This window comes from Mustelus asterias, chromosome 14 (assembly GCF_964213995.1).
Source record: "Mustelus asterias chromosome 14, sMusAst1.hap1.1, whole genome shotgun sequence".
Taxonomy (NCBI): Eukaryota; Metazoa; Chordata; class Chondrichthyes; order Carcharhiniformes; family Triakidae; genus Mustelus; species Mustelus asterias.
Window position 1 is genome coordinate 16061842 of NC_135814.1, and position 22101 is coordinate 16083942.

General features: G+C 40.6%; 1 protein-coding gene across 11 annotated transcripts in view; it reads left to right on the forward strand.

Annotated features, from left to right (window-relative positions):
* The window catches only part of ptpn4a (protein tyrosine phosphatase non-receptor type 4a), a 233746-nt gene that overhangs the window by 97481 nt on the left and 114164 nt on the right, over positions 1-22101 (forward strand). For all 11 annotated transcript variants that reach the window (XR_013499489.1, XM_078227896.1, XM_078227897.1 and 8 more), the window contains 3 exons: positions 4015-4135; positions 4244-4331; positions 9919-10007. Coding sequence is in view for 10 of the 11 variants with exons in the window: in XM_078227896.1 (XP_078084022.1) it covers positions 4015-4135; positions 4244-4331; positions 9919-10007 (298 nt within the window). In the remaining variant the exon portion in view is untranslated. The remainder of the gene's footprint in view (positions 1-4014; positions 4136-4243; positions 4332-9918; positions 10008-22101) is intronic.

The following is a 22101-nucleotide window of genomic DNA, read 5'->3' on the forward strand; positions in this document are numbered from 1 at the left end:
TTAACCCCACTAGTTTGCCAGCAACTTGGAGTCAAAGTTCAAGTGTATGCTGATGTTACGAGGTTCCAGTATTTGCATATTGTCGAGTATAGCACTAGTAAGGTCTGGACGCAAATTCCCTTTAATGTGGCATTGTGCAAGAAACAATCTTGGAACATGTTTAATAGTTTTCTGTTGCTATATTGACAAGCATATTCTCAGTGTACTGTGGACTAGTTAAAGTTATGCATTATTTTCACGATACCCTCAATTTCTTACGTCAAGTATTACCTTGTTTCCTGTCCTTAGGGTCCCGACCTAACCTATATCTTTAACACACTGCTGTGACTATCGGCTTGAGAGAGGCCCTTTCATTTCTTGTCTTCCTTGAAATCTTGTTTCAATCCTTAATTTGTAAATTTTAAATGAACATGTTTAACCCCCTTACCAAATTAAAATTTTATGCGATTTCTTCAAATAGGTGAAGCTGTAATTTAGTGTGTATTGTGTGATGTACAGTTCACTTCTCAGCAAGCAGCTTCTTTCCACGTGTGTACACACATGTACGTTGCATGGCAATTAATTCTGCATAGCATTTTTAAAGTAGATGGAGCATTCTAATCTGACATGTTTTCTATTCCCATATTCTTAAGGTAACTGTCTTTATACAGTATTAGTCATAGAGGTTTACAGCATGGAAACGGGACCTTCGGTCCAACTTGTCCATGCTGTCCTTTTTTTTTAAACCCCTAAGCTAATCCCAATTGCCTGCATTTGGCCCATATCCCTCTATACCCATCTTACCCATGTAATTGTCTAAATGCTTTTTAAATTGTACCCGCCTCTACTACTACCTCTGGCAGCTTGTTCCAGACACCCGCCACCCTTTATGTGAAAAAGTTGCCCCTCTGGACACTTTTGTATCCCTCCCCTCTCACCTTAAACCTATGCCCTGTAGTTTTAGACTCCCCTACCTTTGGGAAAAGATATTGACCATCTAGCTGATCTGTGCCCCTCATTATTTTATAGACCTCTATAAGATCACCTCTCAGCCTCCTACGTTCCAGAGAATAAAGTCCCAGTCTATCCAGCCTCTCCTTATAACTCCAAGTCCCGGTAGCATCCTAGTAAATCTTTTCTGCACTCTTTCTAGTTTAATAATATCCTTTCTACAATAGGGTGACCAGAACTGTACACAGTATTCCAAATGTGGCCTTACCAATGTCTTGTACTATTTCAACAAGACGTCCCAGCTCCTGTATTCAATGTTCTGACCAATGAAGCCAAGCATGCTGAATGCCTTCTTCACCACTCTGTCCACCTGTGACTCCACTTTCAAGGAACTATGAACATGTACCCCATGATCTCTTCTGTAACTCTCCCCAACGCCCTACCATTAACAAGTAAATCCTGCCCTGGTTCAATCTACCAAAATGCATCACCTCACATTTATCTAAATTAAACTCCATCTGCCATTCGTCAGCCACTGGCCCAATTGATCAAGATCCCATTGCAATCGGAAATAACTTTCTTCACTGTCCACTATGCCATCAATCTTGGTGTCATCTGCAAACTTACTAACCATGCTTCCTATATTCTCATCCAAATCATTAATATAAATGACAAATAACAGTGGATCCAACACTGATCCCTGAGGCACACTGCTGGTCACAGGCCTCCAGTTTGGAAAACAACCCTCTACAACCACCCTCTGGCTTCTTTCAAGAAGCCAATTTTGTATCCATTTAGATATCTCATCCTGGATCCCGTGAGATTTAACTTTATTCAAAAACCTACCATGCGGTAACTTGTCAAAGGCCTTGCTAAAGTCCATGTTGACAACATCAACTGCACTGCCCTCATCTACCTTCTTGGTTATTCTGTTAAAAGTAGTACAATAACGATTGATCCCAAGCACAACACCATGCAATTATAAGCTCTTAAATCCTTTTATTTAGTTACAGAATCATAACCTTTAAATTTTGAACTATAATGATATAATGGCATTGCTTTTCTGAGCATTGTTTTGCAGTGGCATGGAGGGGCGAGGCAACTTTGCTCTTCCATTCTGTTCCGCTCCCGATTTTAGCTAATACATGTAGGAAGGTACAAATTAGCTGTCTCGTCCAAGTACTTGTAATAAAAGTTTGAAGAGGATTTAATGACAGAGAAAATACTTTGAAACTATGACTTCAATAGTTGTTTTATGTACTTATAAATGGGTTATATTTGTGTAGTACAAGATTTGTGTAATATTTTAACATTTAAGGCTGATTAGAATTTGCTCTCACTTGAGCTGTCCAGCCAACTCGACTCATTCATCAACTGTTTTAAATTGTCCTCTCGAGGCTTTGTTATTGCTACATTTCTTTACGTACAAACTTATGGACAAGGAGCACAAATATGCCTTTTGGCCCCCTCAAGCCTGCTCCACCATTTAATAAGATCAAGGCTGATCTGACTAATTTCAAATCTGCATCCACTTATCCCTGATAACCTATCATCCCCTTGCTTACCAATAATGTCCGCCTCTGCCTTAAAAATAGGTCCTTCTACCACCTTCTCAGGAAGAGTGTTCCAGAGACACACAACCCTCAGAGAAAAGAAAATGTCCTTATCTCTGCTTTAATTGGGAATAATCAGATTTGTTAAAACTCTAAAGTATTACAAAGTAAATTTCATAAGATTTGTTCCAGTAATGTTCTGAGGACCAAATATCTGGACCATTTTTGTTAATTTTCAATTTGGAAGCAGCACTTCAAACATGGCATCAAGGAATAAAAGCTTTGACACCTGTTTAAAAAATGTCTTTTGCCCTTGCTGAAGCAACTGATTTACACACAGATTAGCTGAAGCACAAATTCCAAGAAACCTTGAAGTTTGGTCCATGATCTGTAATGCATTAGTGCAGTGTACGCTTTATAGTTGGCATCCAAAAGTTACCCTTGGCACTTGCTCCTGACTCCCTCCCTCCTGTACCCTATTTCTCCTGTTCTTCTCTCCCCTCCCCCCCTCTCTTCCCCACCCCCCCCCCAAACCGCCACCACCACTAGATATTGTCTGTGTGATGAGGATAAGTTTGGTTACCTAGAGGTGCTATAATAATAAACTAGCCAGTTAAATCTCACAAATGAAGAGCGTCTCTTCAGCAAGGTTTTTAGGATGACCATTTTCCATGGAAATGAGTGAAGAGAATTGCAGGACAAAAAAGTAACATAGGATAAAAGCAAAATACTGCGGATGCTGAAATCTGAAACCAAAAGAGAAAACACTGGAAAATCTCAGCAGGTCTGGCAGCATCTGTAAGGAGAGAAAAGAGCTGACGTTTCGAGTCCAGATGACCCTTTGTCAAAGCTAAAAGGCATAGATGTTGCAGTGAAGCTCAACGCAGACTGGAGAAATGGAGAAACAGCACCTCATCTTCCGGCTAGGCACTTTACAGCCTTCTGGTCTCAACATTGAATTCAACAACTTCAGATGATTTGCTCTACCCCACTTCAGCCCCCTTTTGTTTTCACTGTATTTTATTTAATTTTTTACTGTTCTCTACCTTTTATTTCTGTATTGTCTTTCTTCATTTTTCTTCATTTTCCCCCTACTTCTCCCCCCCCCCCACACACACACACACATACACACACACATTCTACCTCTGTCCCATTTTCCCTCCACCCCCCACACCTTCATTTGATACAGGTTACAGCTTCTCTGCCGTTTGGCCATTCACACTCTTTATTCTCTCTGTGGACAGGTTTAGCAGTCTTTTCCCCTGGTTTCAATGACTCATCTTTCATTCCCTCCCCCTGCAGTATAAATATCTCCCACCTTCTATGCCCTTTAGCTTTGACAAAGAGTCATCTGGACTCGAAACATCAGCTCTTTTCTCTCCTTCCAGATACTGCTGGACCTGCTGAGATTTTCCAGCATTTTCTCTTTTGGTTTCAAAAAAGTAACATAGATTTTTTTTTCCAATGCTATAAAGGTTTAGTTTGGGATAACCAAGATATTTGCTTCTAACTCTTGCAATTATTTTTAAAGCTGAACTGGGAGATTACAACAATTCAGAGCACTTGCCGGGCTACCTCGCCAATTATTCCTTTATCGCCAACCAACCTCAAGACTTTGAAAAGGAAATCGCAAAATTGCATCAGCAACATAAGTATGTTATTCTAATGCGAATTAGTAATGCTTTTTTGATGTTTTGAAACATTTGTGTCTCAGATGTATTTCACTGCATAATTTAAATATGCTTCCTTTTTCAAAACAGAGGACTTTCGCCCGCAGAATCAGAATTTAATTACTTAAATACAGCACGCAGCTTAGAACTATATGGCGTCGAATTGCACTATGCAAGGGTAAGTATAAATCTGGTCCTTTTCTCTTGACTTCCAGGTGTACCCATTGAGGAAAAATGAGCTTATAATTTGCTCCTGTGAAGTACAGTTATTTTAAAGTGTTATGGTTCATCGTATTTTAAAAAAAATTTGTTCCTCACTCTGATAAATTTTCAGATGCTCACCAAATTTGTTTTATTGAGATCATAGTTGAACTGAAGGATCATCTTGTTTGTTTCTTCGAATTTCAGTCAACAGAAATGGAGGATGGTAAATGATGTATGCTGTCATGTTTGAGGAGAGATTACTGTGCAGTTAAATTGATTGGATCAATCTAGATTATTAATCATTTTGGCCAACCATTAAGTGGGATCACAGACAGCGAGTTAGTGGTTCCCCATGCACTGAGTTCTTGATTAGTGTTGACCAGTGTAAATTGTGGACAAGTGTCAGAAAACAGGTAATTTTAAGTAATTTATATTTGTATTTGTGGGTATTAAAGATAAGGTATAGCTTTAAGTAAATTTAATTTTATGTTTCTGTATTTGAAAGGGTTAGTAACTCCAGTATGATTCAGATGCCTGCATTGTAATGTGTGTTTACGACATTAAGGCAAATAAAAGGATTTAGAAGAGCTGGCTGTTGCTTAGCAAGTAGGATCCACACTGGGGCTGCAAGAACTTTTGAGTTGGTTATGAGTGAGTGCCAGGAAAAGCTGGACACCAGACAGAGAACTGCAGAGAGCAAATTTCCCAGAAGAAATAAAAGCCCAGAACCAGGAAATGAGACAAAACAGTGTTCCAGGAAGACTGAAGTCAAATGGGAACAAGTAGGAATTTGAACAAGGTCTTGTTCAGGCGAATTCAAGAAGAAGCAGAGACACGGTTCTGAATTGAAGACACAACTGCAGGAACCAGAATTAAGGTTGGCTAGGTGAGAAGCCAGAAATTTGAAGTGATCAGATCAGCCTCTGAAGCAGTAGTGGTCTATTGGCATGACTGGGTACCTGAGAGATTGCCTAGGAACTTGAATGCATTAGGCAATTCAGGGCACAGGAATACCGAAAAGACTAGTTGAAATCGTGGAGGTGGATCTTTGGTTCAGGTTTCCAAAAGAAAGCATTGTGTGGGAAAAGTGTGTTCTTCAAGAGTGGAGATTAGAAACCCTTGTGTGGAAAATGGAGTTCCAATGAGACTAGCTGACTCAATGTGGCAAGCATCAGGCGATGGGAGCCATAGAATTGTTTGGGGTCTCATCTGTCACTTGCTTTCAGAATGTGGTGTGTCTGTACACAGTTTGCTATTGGTTTATGTGGACTGTGTACTTAGAATATTCGAGTACAATTTTTTTTTTGTAACTTGTGTTATCCTTACAAATTTGTATATATTTGTAATAGAGTCATAGAGGTTTACAGCATGGAAACAGGCCCTGAAGCCCAACTTGTCCATGCCGCCCTTTTTCTTTTTAAAACCCCTAAGCTAATCCCAATTGCCCGCATTTGGCCCATATCCCTCCATACCCATCGTATCCAGTATAGCTGGTTGTTTTACTGTTTTGTTAAAAGTTCATCGGCAGTCATGTGACTGTTCATCTAAACAAAAAATAAAAGTTAGGATCTACCAAGCCAGGTTCCATCTTGGAATCTGACTTGTCCAGCAGTAACATCAGCTGGAATCATAACACTAGCCACACTGTTTTAGCTGCACTGTTTTAACCACATGCGCTCATTTTAGTACAATAGGCCTTGCATACACTAACCCAATACCAGCGTACGCTTTCATTCGCCTTGCCACTTCCTCAACAAACACATTATTACAATCCTGTAAGGGACAATTTACATTTTTTTTAAAATCTGAAAACTTTGTTTTAACCAATTTAACGATGTCAGATTTCACTTTTAACAAAACAAACTTTGCATATAAAAGACTTAAAGAAAGCAAGCACTATTAATGATTTATAACTATATATGTTAAGCATTCAGCTTTACTTCCTATTTGCTCCAGGAATCATCATATAAGACACATCAGTGTTAAAGTTATTTGCCTCCTTAGGACCACCCATAAGATATGCCACAGTCCTCTAGAAAATTCTCCTCCGCTCCAGCTATTCCCCGAGGTAAAACTTCCATTTACCCAACCTTGACTGTGGAGTCTCAGTCTCTTGTTCTCATTACTTTTCCAATAATTGTAAGCTAATCTCCTGATTATTTGTTTTTGCCACATGACACTGAGGGGATTCTCCCACTAGCTCCAAAATAGGCAGTCTTCCAGTTTCTGTTCCGCAAGTTCAAACTGAGACAAAACCAAATCTGTCTTCCACTCAGTCAATGAAGAAGTTCGGGTTTTACTCGGCTTCCGATGCAGGTATATCTAACTGTCATTTACTTCAGCGAATTTCTCTCGGTGAGCTCAAAGCACACAAGTTCCAGACTGTAACTAAAAACCTCTCCCAGCAAACACACTCAAATTTAAACCAGAGAGCCTTCCCACGCTCCACCCATGTCCATGAGAACATAGCCTGTTCTGGTCTATTCTCAAACCGACCTCCAAGCCAATTATCCCTCATTTACAATTTCTCCAGCTAGCTAAGCCTACCTGCTGTTTTATAGGCTCTCTGCTATTCTGCCTCTATTAAACAAACATGGGTAACCTTCTCAACTACCATTTCTTTAGGTGTTCTGGAAATCATTAAAACCCAGTATTTTCATTACCATCACAACAATAATCTTTCTAGAACTAAACATTACCTCTCAAAATATTAACATGGGGGGGTAGAGTACCAGATAGGTTTGAGGATTGGCTGACTGAGAGAAAGCAGAGGGTCAGGATAAATGGGTCCTTCTCTGGCTGGCAGAATGTAACTAGCGGGGTGACGCAGCCGTCAATCCTCGGATCTCAACTGTTTACAATCTATATAAATGATCTGCAAGCAGAGACAGAGTGTAACATAGCAAAATTTGCAGATGATACTAAAATAGGTGGGAAAGCAGGCAGTGAAGAGGATATAAAGATTCTACAGACCGATAGGTTAGGAGAATGGGCCAACATTTGGCAGTTGGTGTTTAATGTGGATAAGTGTGAGGTTGTTCATTTTGGCAGAAGAAATAGAAAGGCAAATTATTAAATGGAAAGCAGATTCAAAATGCATCTGGGCTGAGGGATTTGGGTGTCTATGTTCATGAATCACAAAGTCAGTATGCAGGCACAGCACATAATAGAAAAGGCAAATAGGATGTTGGCATTTATTGCAAAAGGACTAAAGTAGAAAAGTGTTGTTGCAATGTTGGTGAGACCACATCTGGAGTATTGTGTCCAGTTTGGCCTCCTTATTTGAGGAAGGATGTGATGGCATTGGAGGTAGTTCATAGATGGTTCACTGGATTGATTCCGGGGATGAAGGGGTTGATGTATCAGGAGAGATTAAACAGTTTGGGTTTGTACTTGCTGGAGTTTAGAAGGATGAAGGGGGATCTGATCGCGGTATATAAAATTTTAAAAGGGATTGATAAAGTAAATGTAGACCAAATGTTTCCTCTTATGGGGCAATCTCGAACAAGAGGTCACAGGTGTAGGTTGCGAGGCGGTAGATTTAAAACTGAGATGAGGAGGAACTACTTCTCTGAGAATGGTGAATTTCTGAAACTCGCTGTCCCATAATGTGGTGGAGTCCGAAACGTTGAATGGTTTCAAGAAGGCATTAGACGTATTTCTAATAAAAAAGGGAAAGAGGGATAAAGGGAACACGTCGGGAGGTGGATTTGAGACCAGGGAGTGATCAGCCCTGTCTGAATGCGGAGCAGGGCTCAATTTGCCTACTTCTGCTCCTAATTCCTATGTTCCTCTATAACCATGAGCTTCATATTCTCAACAGCAACCAAAAAGGTTAGAGTACACTTGCATATGCCGCATGAATATGAATATTGAAATCCAAGTTCCCAATGTGGATCCATCAGACTTTTAATTTACAAAGCAGAAATGGGACGAGTTAAATTTGAATTTTCAATTAGCCACAAGTGAGTTGACCACTATCAGATGGTTATTAGACCACTATAAAGTAGATTTCCCTTCCCTCAAACACCAAAGCCACATGTTTAAAAAAAATTGAGATCAGAAATAATCCTGTCTTTGAATAATGCATTAAACTGTATGGAATCTCAAAACTTGCTAGCTTTGTTCCTGCTCAGGATGCTTGCTGCAACATGCTGTATCTGGTGAGGGAAATTGAATATTCCCTATATATTTGACACCATTGATACAAACAGATCTAAATTCTGTCGATAGAATTTGTCATGCAGTTGGTTATGATGTAAACCAAAATTAAATTTTTGACAAAGGGTTAAGATTATATTATGCATTTTAATGAGACCCATTGACTCTGCAAGAGGTACCAGGGATTAGCATTTCAAACAGGAATTCATATGTGCATAATGGTCAACACTTTCAACACACTGAATTTTTGAGTTGGTGAAACACCTGATTGAGATACTGATTAATATAAAGCCCCTGGTGTTTCATCTTAGTCTAGTTAGTTTTAAGCAGTAATTTATTTCTATATGATCCATAAAACAGTTTTCAGAGCTGAATATGGTTGTGTAAATGGGCCCTACTTCCATTTCTTATTGATGCCTCCTTCCTCCTTCAGATGGGTCCATTTGAAGCCACCTTCATTCAGTACAGTACCTCTTTATGCAGGTCATGATTCTTATCTTTGAGCTTTAGATAGTCTGGGTTAGTCTTGTTGTTTCTACGGCAGTAAATTGGTATCTGTGAAGGGTTTCGAACAAGGAGGATAGTCAGGTAATAGGGATGGACTTCATTCTGGTTGCTCTGTCTTGGCTTGCAAATTCAGCATTGGTGATGACAACATCTCACAAGATACAGCATGTTGCAGCAAGCATCCTAAGCAAGGACAAAGCTAGCAATTTTGAGATTCAATACAATTTAATGCATTATTCAAAGACAGGATTATTTCTGATCTCAAAAACATAAAGTTACTACAAATTCTCTGACTGTAGCCAATGGCAGACTTCCAATCTTCCGATTGGAAGGGAGGATGGCTTCTCACTACCTTTATCTACTTTCCCAAAGTTCTCAAAAAACACATCCTGTGGAAAAACTATTGTTTTCTTTTGTATATATATATGATGAAACTAGGATAAAACACAATTCTGTCCAGCGAAGAAAATTGAGTCTTTATCTAGGGTGTAAAGAGAATGAGGTAGCCATCCCCAGCAATTATTAACACTTTAATTTGGCTGCAAAACGGAATGTCAACTGTTCCCATCTGATTTTTAAAGAAACAAAATGATTTAAGTTTGTGCAAGCTATATACTGTTGCACATTAACTATAACATGGTACATTTACAACTTTTAGATGTTTGATAGTACAGAACTTGAGTATTGCTGGAAAAAAAAGACTAAGCAACTTTTCTAACTTAGTTCAATCACTGTTTACAATTTTGCTAATCCTGTGATTTTAAAAGTCTGGGGTAAAAGATTGTTCCATTTAGACTAAAGGACTTAAAGACAATATCTACAGACATTTGTCTTCAATCTTTACCATTACTTGTACACACAACTTGACATGAAACTTTCTCTTTATTTTGTAGGATCAAAGCAACACAGAAATTATGATTGGTGTGCTGTCAAGTGGGATTGTAATTTACAAGAGCAGGGTACGAATTAACTACTTTCCATGGTAAGGGTGTCCTCTGTGATCGTCTTAAAACCTGCTTTTGTCAAAGCTTTTTGATCACTCTTCCTAACCTATCTTCCTTTGACTGACATCCATTTTTCATTATGCCTTTCTGAAGTACCTTGGGATATTATTCTGCATTAAAAGCTTTACATAAAACAGAAGTTACTAATTTAAAGTTTTTAATAAAATAAATATGCTTATTTTCTTTAGAATCTTCTATTGAAGAGTTTGCAAATAATCCAAAGAATTAGCAGCCCTGAACTATAAGATCATTTATATGCTATGTTTAACTTATTGCATTTTTCAAGCAAGTAACCAGAGTCAATGCATTATTTTTAAACTAGTTGTCGAGATGTAATAAATATTCAGGAAGTGCATTAGAATAGCATTACCTCACAAGATAATCATGGATTAAAAAAAGCTAGTCCTAGTTCATATATAGAGGAAAACCTCAAGTTTCCTCCTGGCAGCATTAATAATTCTATGGTTTTCCATCCACTCTTCCATTTGGGAGTCTATTCTAGATATTGAAACAACTACTTCCTCATTAAATTTGCTTTCTACTATTTTAAACTTTTTCTACTTTCTATTTAATTTTAAACTAAATTAGTGTGGAGGTGGTGGTGTTGTGGTATTATCACTGGACTAGTAATCCAGAGAACTGGGGTAATGCTCTGGGGACCCAAGTTTGAATCCCACCGCGGCAGATGGTGAAATTTGAATTCAATAGAAAAAAACATCGGGAATTAAAAGGTTAATCATGACCATTGTCAATTGTCAGTAATGACCTTTAGGGAAAGAAATCTGCCATCTTTGCTTGGCCATGTGACTCCAGATCCACAGTAATGTGGTTGACTCTTTAAAGAAATGTAAGCCAAAGGCAATTAAGGATGGGCAACAAATGCTGGCCCACATCAGATGAATTTTTTTAAAAAGTCAGTTGGTCTACTCCATTTCAATGCAGTAAGAGGAGAGAGCGCTAACTGATCAAATATCCTGCAAAAGGAAAAGGAGGAACTGACATCTGAATTGTTTGGACATTCCATTTCATGTCTGAAAAATTCAGTCTTTCCTCAAAACCCTGGCCTCAAAATACTTTCTGGTTCTCTACATTTCCTCTACGGTTTCTCCTTTGTATCTCTGCAACCAGAACTGGACACAATTTTCAAGATGTTTCGAAGTTGTTGTCTTACGCTCCTATGAACTGCCTTGGGGCATTTTGTGACATTAACACCGCAATATAAATGCAAGTTATTACTGTGTGCTACGTTCACGGCACTCAAATGTTAAGCATGACTTCCTCCAACTTCTGTTGATTTAGGTTCGCGTTACGTGTCGGTGTGAGCTTATCTATGTGTGTGCAGCCAGTATCAAAGTGGGTAGATTCCTAAACTACATATACATATTGATAATAATGAACATTCTATTTAGTAATTGGACACAAGGATTTGAGCTGTATTCCAGTTTAATAATGAGCATGATCCTTGGATTCTTTTTGATATAAGTAGTGGTATTGCATAAGGAATTAAAGGGTTTATTCGAAAGCAGTTGCATAGTGGGCATAGTTAGAATGTGGAATTCTCTGTTGCAAACAGATACTAAAGCAGAGACCATTCTTTATTTTGAAATAGTTGTGTAAAAACAAAAAGGAACATTTTAGAAAAGGAGCAAGGGAAATGTGGAATTAGAGCTGATAACTTGTGCAAACTTGCTGGAGCACTCGACCTCTTTTTGTGCTGCAATGTTCTACAATTAAAACGCAGTATTGGGTTCTGAATTATAATGCAAAATGCAACATCAGTTGCTGCTACCTATTTTGTCAAATGCCTTTTTAACTTGCCAGTAAATGAAATAGACGTGAAAGCTGCACCATGGAGATAAAAGAAATCTTCCACCCTTCCTCCACCCCACTTGAGATGATTCACTGTTTTTTTTACCATCGCTCTTCTAGCAGAAATTTTACTTTTATAAGTAGTTGATTTAACTATTTTTGTTCCCCCTTGGCTCCATCATGGTAACTTAGGCAAAAAAGTTCAACATCTGTATGCGTTATATTTCGTTCATAATTCTGCTGAAAAGCCATCTGGCTGTTCTGGCATCCAACAATCTTCCAGTGTCACAACTATTGAGTACAAATGAGTTATTTGACTGTTTTTCGTCTTTCTAGCAAAGCTTGTGCTGCCCTCCCCATCCCATCGCTTCACCTAACTTCCACCTGCAAGAGCATTCTAAGTATTAATTACTATGTGAAGTGCTTCTCAACTTCCTAGCATTCCTCAAAAACTTGCGTGTTACTGGTTTGTACCCATGGTGTCTTGTGCAGATTTTGAAGTATATCTGCTGTTTACCTCGGGTTCCTCTTGCTTTCGGATCATCACGCTTGGACTGCATGTCTTTCTAACCTCTACACATAACCAATCTTTAAATAGTAAAAAATATCTTATGGCTCTTGTATCCCACTCCAGGACTAAGTTGTGTACTTTCTGCCTTAGTGGCCAGCATTCGATGCGATATTCAAAATTAGCTTGCCTAGAGCATTATAGTAAGAAGTCTCACAGCACCAGGTTAAAGTCCAACAGCTTAATACCAGGTTTAACCTGGTGTTGTGAGACGACTTATTGAGCTTACCCCAGTCCAACGCTGGCATTATTGAGCGGTGTTCATTCATCCATTGTCGTAGCGTCTGCATGGTCTCCCCAATGTACCATGCCTCGGGACATCCTTTCCTGCAGCGTATCAGGTACACAACGTTGGCCGAGTTGCAAGTGTATGTACCTGGTGGATAGTGTTCTCACGTGAGATGATGGCATCCGTGTCGATGATCCAGCACGACTTGCAGAGGTTGCTGTGGCAGGGTTGTGTGGTGTCATGGTCACTGTTCTGAAAGCTGGGTAGTTTGCTGCGGACAATGGTCTGTTTGAGGTTGTGTGGTTGTTTGAAGGCAAGAAGTGGAGGTGTGGGGATGGCCTTGGCGAGATGTTCATCGTCTTCAATGACATGTTGAAGGCTCCTGAGAAGATGTCGTAGTTTCTCCGCTCCGGGGAAGTACTGGACGACGAAGGGTACTCTGTCCGCCGTGACCCATGTTTGTCTTCTGAGGAGGTCGGTGCGGTTTTTCGCTGTGGCACGTTGGAACTGTCAATCGATGAGTCGAGCACCATATCCTGTTCTTATGAGGGCATCTTTCAGCGTCTGGAGGTGTCTGTTGCGATCCTCCTCATCTGAGCAGATCCTGTGTATACGGAGGGCTTGTCCATAGCAGACGCTATGACAATGGATGAATGAACACCGCTCAACAATCACCAGACAAGAGTGTTGTCTTCCTGTTGGGGAACACTTCAGCGGTCACGGGCATCGGGCCTCTGATCTTCGGGTAAGTGTTCTCCAAGGCGGCCTTCACGACACACAACAACGCAGAGTCGCTGAGCAGAGACTGATAGCCAAGTTCTGCACACGAGGGACGGCCTCAACTGGGATCTTGGGTTCATGTCACACTATCTGTAACCCCCACGACTTGCCTCGGCTTACAAAATCTCACTAACTGTCCCTGCTGGAGACAATACACATCTCTTTAACCTGTGCTTAACCCTCTTTCCACTCACATCGTCTGTATCTTTAAGACTTGATTACCTGTAAAGACTCGCATTCCAACCATTATTTTGTAAATTGAGTTTGTGTCTTTATATGTCCTGTTTGTGAACAGAACTCCCACTTACCTGGTGAAGGGGCAGCGCTCCGAAAGCTTAGTGGCTTGTGTTACCAAATAAACCTTTTGGACTTTAACCTGGTGTGGTGAGACTTCTTACTGTGTTTACCCCAGTCCAATGCCGGCATCTCCACATCTTGGCTGGGACGATACCAGAGGACTGGAAAGTAGCTAATGTAACACTGCTGTCTAAGAAGGGAGGGAGGCAGCAGACGGGAAATTAGAGGCCGGTTAGCTGGAGTTCGGTCAAAGTAAATAAGGCAAAGTAAATAGGAATAAGGAACCTTGGTTCTCGAGGGAGATTGTAACACTGATTAAGAGGAAGAGAGAGTTGTATGAAATGTACAGGCAACAAGGAACAGATCAGATGCTCAAGGAGTATAAAAAGTGCAAGAAGCTACTTAAGAGGAAAATCAGGAGGGCTAAAAGAAGACATGAGGTTGCTTTGGCAGACAGAGTGAAGGAAAATCCAAAGAGCTTCTATAGGTATGTTAGGAGCAAAAGGATAGTGAGGGATAAAATTGGGCTTTCTTGAAGACCAGAGTGGTAGACTGTGTATGGAACCAAAAGCGATGGGGGAGATACTAAATGGTTTTTTGCATCCCTATTTACTGAGGAAACGGGCATGGAGTTTATGGAAATAGGGCAAACGGGTAGGGAGGTCATGGAACCTTTACAGATTAAAGGGGAGGAGCTGCTTGCTGTCTTGAGGCAAATCAGAGTGGATAAATCCCCAGGACCGGACAGGGTATTCCCACGGACCTTGAGGGAAGCTAGTGTTGAACTTGCAGGGGCCCTGGCTGGCATATTTAAAATGTCAGTATTCACGGGGGAGGTGCCGGATGATTGAGGGTGGCTCATGTTGTTCCGTTGTTTAAAAAAGGTTCCAAAAGAAATCCGGGAAATTATAGGCCAGTAAGTTTGACGTCGGTGGTGGGCATGTTATTGGAAGGTGTGATAAGGGATAGGATCTACAAATATTTGGATAGACAGGGACTTATTAGGGAGAGTCAACATGGCTTTGTGCGTGGTAGGTCATGTTTGACCAATCTATTGGAGTTTTTTGAGGAGGTTACCAGGAAAGTGGATGAAGGGAAGGCGGTGGATGTTGTGTCCCTGGATTTCAGCAAGGCCTTTGACAAGGTCCCTCATGGGAGGTTAGTTAGGAAGGTTCAGTCGCTAGGTATACATGGGGAGGTAGTAAATTGGATTAGACACTGGCTCAATGGAAGAAGCCAGAGAGTGGTTGTGGAGGATTGCTTCTCTGACTGGAGGCCTGTGACTAGTGGTGTGCCGCAGGGATCGGTGTTGGGTCCATTGTTGTTTGTCATCTATATCGATGATCTGGATGATAATGTGGTAAATTGGATCAGCAAGATTGCTGATGATACAAAGATTGGAGGTGTCGTGGACAGGGAGGAAGGTTTTCAAAGCTTGCAGAGGGATTTGGACCAACTAAAAAAATGGCAAATGGAATTTAACGCAGACAAGTGTGAGATATTGCACTTTGGAAGGACAAATAAAAGTAGAACGTACAGGGTAAATGGTAGGACTCTGAAGAGTGCAGTTGAACAGAGGGATCTGGGAATACAGGTACAGAATTCCCTAAAAGTGACGTCACGGGTGGATAGGGTCGTGAAGAGTGCCTTTGGTACATTGGCCTTTATAAATCGGAGTATCGAGTATAAAAGTTGGAATGTTATGGTAAGGTTATATAAGGCATTGGTGAGGCTGAATTTAGAGTATTGTGTACAGTTTTGGTCACCTAGTTACAGGAAGGATGTAAATAAGGTTGAAAGAGTGCAGAGAAGGTTCACAAGGATGTTGCCGGGACTTGAGAAGCTGAGTTACAGAGAGAGATTGAATAGGTTGGGACTTTATTCCCTGGAGCGTAGAAGAATGAGGGGAGATTTGATAGAGGTGTATAAGATTTTGATGGGTATAGATAGAGTGAATGCAAGCAGGCTTTTTCCGCTGAGGCTAGGGGAGAAAAAAAACCAGAGGGCATGGGTTAAGGGTGAAAGGAGAAAAGTTTAAAGGGAATATTAGAGGGGGCTTCTTCACGCAGAGAGTGGTGGGAGTGTGGAATGAGCTGCCGGATAAAGTGGTAAATGCGGGGTCACTTTTAACATTTGAGAAAAACTTGGACGGGTTCATGGATGAGAGGGGTGTGGAGGGATATGGTCCAAGTGCAGGTCAGTGGGACTAGGGAAAAAATGGTTCGGCACAGACAAGGGCCAAAAGGCCTGTTTCTGAGCTGTAATTTTCTATGGTTCTATGGTTCTATTGTGCAAGATTTTAGAGTCCATTATCAAAGATGAGATCGCGGAGGACTTGGAAATGCATGATAAAATGGGACTGAGTCAGCACGACTTCATCAAGGGGAGGCCATGTCTGACAAATCTGTTCGGGTTCTTTGAGGAGGCAACAGGAAGTTAGATAAAGGAGAACCAGTGGACGTGATTTACTTCGATTTCCAAAAGGCCTTTGGCAAGGTGCCACATAGGAGACTATTAAATAAGCTAAGAGCCCATGGTGTTAAGGGTAAGATCCTGGCATGGATAGAGGATTGGCTGACTGGCAGAAGGCAGAGAGTGGGGTTAAAGGGTCTTTTCAGGATGGCAGGCAGTGACTGGTGGTGTGCCTCAGGTCAGTGCTGGGACCACAACTTTTCACAAAATACATCAACGATTTGGAAGAAGGAACTGAAGGCACTGTTGCTAAGTTTGCAGATGATACAAAGATATGTAGAGGGACAGGTAGTATTGAGGATCCAGGGGTGCTGCAGAAGGACTTGGATAGGTTAGGAGAGTGGGCAAAGAAGTGGCAGATGGAATACAATGTGGAAAAGCCCTTACTTTGGAAGGAGGAATGGAGACATAGACTATTTTCTAAATGGAGAAATGCTTAGGAAATCAAAAGCACAAAGGAACTTGGGAGTCATTGTTCAAGATTCTCTTAAAGTTAGCGTGCAGCTTCAGTCAGCAGTTAGGAAGGCAAATGCAATGTTAGCATTCATTTCTAATGGACTAGAATACAAGAGCAGGGATGCACTGCTGAGGCTGTATAAGAGTCTGGTCAGACCCCATTTGGAGTATTGTGAGCAGTTTTGGGTCCCATATCTAAGGAAGGATGTGCTGGGCTTGGAAAGGATCCAGAGGAGGTTCACAAGAATGATCCCTGAGATGAAGAGCTTGTCGTATGAGGAATGGTTGAGGACTCTGGGTCTGGACTCGTTGCAGTTTAGAAGGATAAGGCAGGCTCTTATTGAAACTTACAGGATACTGCGAGACCTGGATAGAGTGGACATGGAGAGGATGTTTCCACTCGTAGGAAAAATTAGAACCAGAGGGCACAACCTCAGCCTAAAGGGACGATCCTATAAAACAGAGATGAGGTGGAATTTCTTCAGCCAGAGAGTGGTGAATCTGTGGAACTCTTTGCCGCAGTAGAGTTGTGGAGACCAGGTCATTGGGTGTCTTGAAGACAGAGATAGATAGGTTCTTGATTAATAAGGGGATCAGGGGTTATGTGGAAAAGGCAGGATAGTGGGGATGAGAAAAATATCAGCCATGATTGAATGGGTGAGCAGACTCGTTGGGCCGAGTAGCCTAATTCTGCTCCTCTGTATTAGTCTTTTTTTTACATTACACTCAAATCCTCCTAAGTATTACCTTTTTAGCTGCATAATGTTTATGTATACTAGTGTCTTGACCTTTCTGCAATTGTCCATGTACAAAGCCCAAAGATATTCAATAATGCATCCCACAAGACTGTTTACCAGAGCTCTTCTCCTACCCCACTCCCCTTCACTGCCCCACCACCAACCACTATACTGAGTTAAACTTCCTACATCAGTATGGTGGTTACTGTACATGTGTCTGAATTAATTTGCTCTTTTCAGTGTACCTTTGGATATCTTCCCGTATCAGCTTTAAAACTTGGTTCGTTAGCGCCCTCTACCTAAACCTTTTAAAAGTTTGCTTCTGGCCTTTCATTCTCAGCAGTGACATTTACAGACCTCGCCTATTGGTTTTCTATTTATTTGATACTTGTAGACTTTATGCCTAATTTGGCTGGAAGTATATTTATCTTCAAAGTACCTATAAATACACTGCCCAGTTGTCAGAATAGGTCATCTCTTTCTTCAAACCATAATGAATTGCCCTTGAACTACTTGACTACCAACGTCTCACTTCCTTTCATTACAACATGCAGAATATTTATGCCTTAGTTACATGACAAGTCAAATGTCATTAGTAAAGAGCATTAAATAAACTTAGCAGAGGATGCTTTTGTTGTTCTGCCTATGGTTAGCTGTGTGTTTAATAGAGCGATAGGCTGTTTATTCATAACCACTCACTTAACCACATTTAGAACAAATTATTATAAATTTGATGCACCGTGTTTTCTTGCTGAACTGTGATCACAATCTGTTAATCCTTCCAAAATCTAACTGCTGCTTTTACCCTCAAACATTACTGTTATCCCATGGATTTATTTTTCAGACTGGCATAAGCCCTGAGTTTATGTTATGTTTCTTGATGGCTGCTTAGTGAGCCTTGTCTGTTTGTATTTACTACCTCCTAATGACACCCACCTTTTTGCTTCATTCAGCACTATTTATTCTACCACTAGGTATTTTGAAGATTTGTGAGCCCTTCAAACTTGTCTGGAGTAGCCGTCTTATGTGGGCAGCTTGGTGGTTAGCACTGCTGCCTCACAGCGCCAGAGACCCGGGTTCAACTCTGGACTTGGGTGACTGTCTGTGTGGAGTTTGCACATGCTCCCTGTGTTGGCATGGGTTTTCTCGGGGTGCACTGGTTTCCTCCCACGTTAAATTGCCCCTTAGTATCCTAAGATTTGTAGGTTAGGGGGATTAGTGGGGTCAATACGTGGAGTTACAGGGCTGGGCCTAGGTAAGATGCTCTGCCAGAGAGTCGGTGAAAACTTGATCGGCCGAATGGTCTCCTTCTGCACTGTAGGTATTCTATGAAAAATAGCTTTGAAATGCTTGTGGCCCTTGATTCTATCTCTCCAAAAAGATGCGTGTTGAAAGGCTAATATGCCAGTGCATGGGACTCAAAACAATGGACAGGGGACGTGCCACATGCACGGGGGACGGTTATTAGCTTGGCAATGCAATGAACCAATTCCCAACACAGCAGAAAGATTTTAGTTCCCTCTTGAGTTGGACAGAATCAGTCAGTCTAGAGCACTTGCCTTTTAAATTGCCTTCTGCCTAGTTTGTGTTTCCTAGTCTATAAGTTGAACCAAACCCGTAAACAGGAATGGGCTAGCATATTGTTTTCCATAGTACCAGGAGTAATCTGGAAGAGACTGAATTTTAGTTGGAGAAGAAAACAACTTAACCTTGTACTTTGGAAACCAAGAAGCTTTTTCTTCCACAGTGTCTTTCTCTCACCATGGTATTTATCAGTTCACCTTCTGACAGATGAGAAATTCATCTGAACGCAGAATATGCAGTAAACACAAGGAATCTTATTGTTGCATCCCTTAGGCACAGTATCATATGCCCAGATCACAGGCAGAATCATAGAAGAAAAAAAAGCTTGAGTGTAGTTACAGAACACTTTACTAGACAATTGTTCTACTTTTATTATGCAGTTCCATCCAATTTCTCAAAGTATGTTGTATTATATAATACTTTACTCAAAAAAATGTAAAAACATATGATAGAATATGAACATTTGTTATTGTAGAAAAATAATTGAAAGTCTGATTGTGTTTGTGTTTACATGAACTCAGTGTTTATATTGTCCTTTCAAGATTAAAACTGTACTTGAAAATAGGCTGCAAGTCAACAATAGGATACTTATGACATCGAATAACAAGTAGTACACTCACTTATATAATCCTTTCAACTCAACTACATTCACTTTGTTTCATTTGTCCTGTAGCAGATACAAGAACCACGAATTGCCTGAGGACTTGGGAACCCTTATTATATTATTACATAGTCCAAGTTATTAGTTTTATGTTGAACTCTCTTTTGCTGGTATGTCTTGAGGCTTGATCTCTTAAGTATATTTGTCATCCTATTAATGACATGTTAGCGTGACTCCTTTCCTTCTGGGTAAAATGCATTATATTCTGCCTCATGTCAGAACAGTATAATGCATTTTACCCAAGATTTTGACTTGCCTGCTGTTTTTAAATCTGGAGATAACTCATTCAATTATCAATTTAACATGTTAGTCCATGTTATTTTTTAATTTATTAAATGCAAATTACATATCATAGAATCCCTACAGTGCTGAAGGAGACCATTTTGCACATCAAGCCTGCACCCACAGCAATCCCACCCAGGCCCAAGCCCCAAAACCCCATGTATTTATTCTGCTAATCTCCTGGCACTAAGGAGCAATTAAGTATGGCCAATCAACCTAACCCACACACCTTTGGACTGTGGGAGGAAACCGGAGTACCCAGCGGAAACCCATGCAGACATGGGGAGAATGTGCAAAGGCCAGAATTGAATCTGGGTCCCTGGTGCTGTGAGGCAGGAATAGCATTGTTTGAGATTCTAAAATAAATTTCTAAACAAATCTTGTGTAAATGTTATTGTAAAAGCAATATGCTGCAGATGCTGGAAATCTGAAATAAAGAAAAAAATGGAAATATTCAGGCCTGGCAACAATAGTGGAGAGAGAAAAAGAGTTTATGTTCCAGATCTGTGAACTTCCGATGATTTGATTTGATTTATTATTGTCACATGTATTAGCATACAGAGAAAAGTATTGTTTCTTGCACGCTATACAGACAAAGCCTACATTCGTAGAGAAGGAAACGAGAGAGTGTAGAATGTAGTGTTACAGTCATAGCTAGGGTGTAGAGAAAGATCAACTTAATGCAAGGTCCTTTTGTTGTGACGAAAAGTTAAGTGTTTCTCTTTCTGCAGAAGCTGCCAGAGCTGCTGAGTATTTCTAGCAATTTCTGGTTTTACTCCTTGTAAAATGTTGCTTGGCGTGTGCTAGTTTGTGTTTTGAAGTTTATTTATTAGTGTCACAGGTAGGCTTACATTAATACTGCATTGGAACAACTGTGAAAATCTAGTCGCCGCATTCCAGCGCCTGTTGGGGTACAGTGAGGGAGAAGTTAGCGTGGCCAATGCACCTAACGAGCACGTCTTTTGGACTGTGGGAGGAAAACAGAGCACCCGGAGGAAACCCACGCAGGCACTGAGAGAACGTGCAGACTCTGCACAGACAGTGATCGAAGTCGGGAATCGAACCCTGGTCCCTGATGCTGAGGTAACAGTGCTAACCACTGTGCCATCCCACAGCTGCTGCTTTTGGAAGAAGGCAGCAAAATACAAAGCTGACCTGTGCACCTCAGCTACCACAAAGGAGGGGGCAGATGTCTGTGGGAGACAGGTTGAAAAGAAGTGCGTGGTGGGGAAAGGGGGGTGATTACAATTGTGCATAAGGGATGTAGAAAAGAGACTTTATTGAATGCTATGGAACACTTGGTTGAAACCTGCATGAGTACATAAACTAGATTTTTTTACAAAAGCGTTTTAAAATCAGGATTTCATATTTATTCAATGTATTATATGTTGATCTATAGTACATGAACTTTAATTATATCCTGAATGTTAATATGCTACTTTATTGCTGTTTTATGTTTGTTTGGCTTCTGGAGTCATAATTTTTGAGTGTTAAAATGCAGTCACATTGGGAACAAATTGGGAAGTCCTAGTGTATAGTTCTTCATGGTTTTTTGTATCTCAAATTAGCCCCTGTAAGTTTATTTCTCTGTAGTGCCATCCAAATTTGGGCACTACAGAGATGGACTAAAATGTTACGGTTTGTATTGGAAGGACCTAATTTGCTTGCTAACAGTCTTGGTAGCTGTGGGAACTTGTGTAAAACTACAGCTATTCTGAATAATGTTGATGAGAAAAATACATTGGAAACAAATTGGGAAGCCCTAGCGTAGCAGCTGTTCATGGATCTTTGTGTCACAAATTTGAGTTATTATGACACAGACATAAGAACTAGGAGCAGGAGTAGGCCATCTGGCCCTTCGAACCTGCTCCGCCATTCAACAAGATCATGGCTGATCTGAAGCGAATCAGTTCCACTTACCCGCCTGCTCCCCATATCCCCTAATTCCCTTATCGATCAGAAAACTATCTACCCGTGATTTAAACATATTCAACGAGGAAGCCTCCACCACTTCAATGGGCAGAGAATTCCAGAGATTCACTACCCTCTGAGGCAATTTGGCTCAGTAAGTTTATTTCCCTGTAGTGCCCATCCAAGTTCCTTTTGAAATCATTCATCGTCGCCACTTACACCTTGAATTAGAGAAAGTAACTTTCTCAATTTTTATTTTAACTTCTTGGTGTAAATGAAGACAATT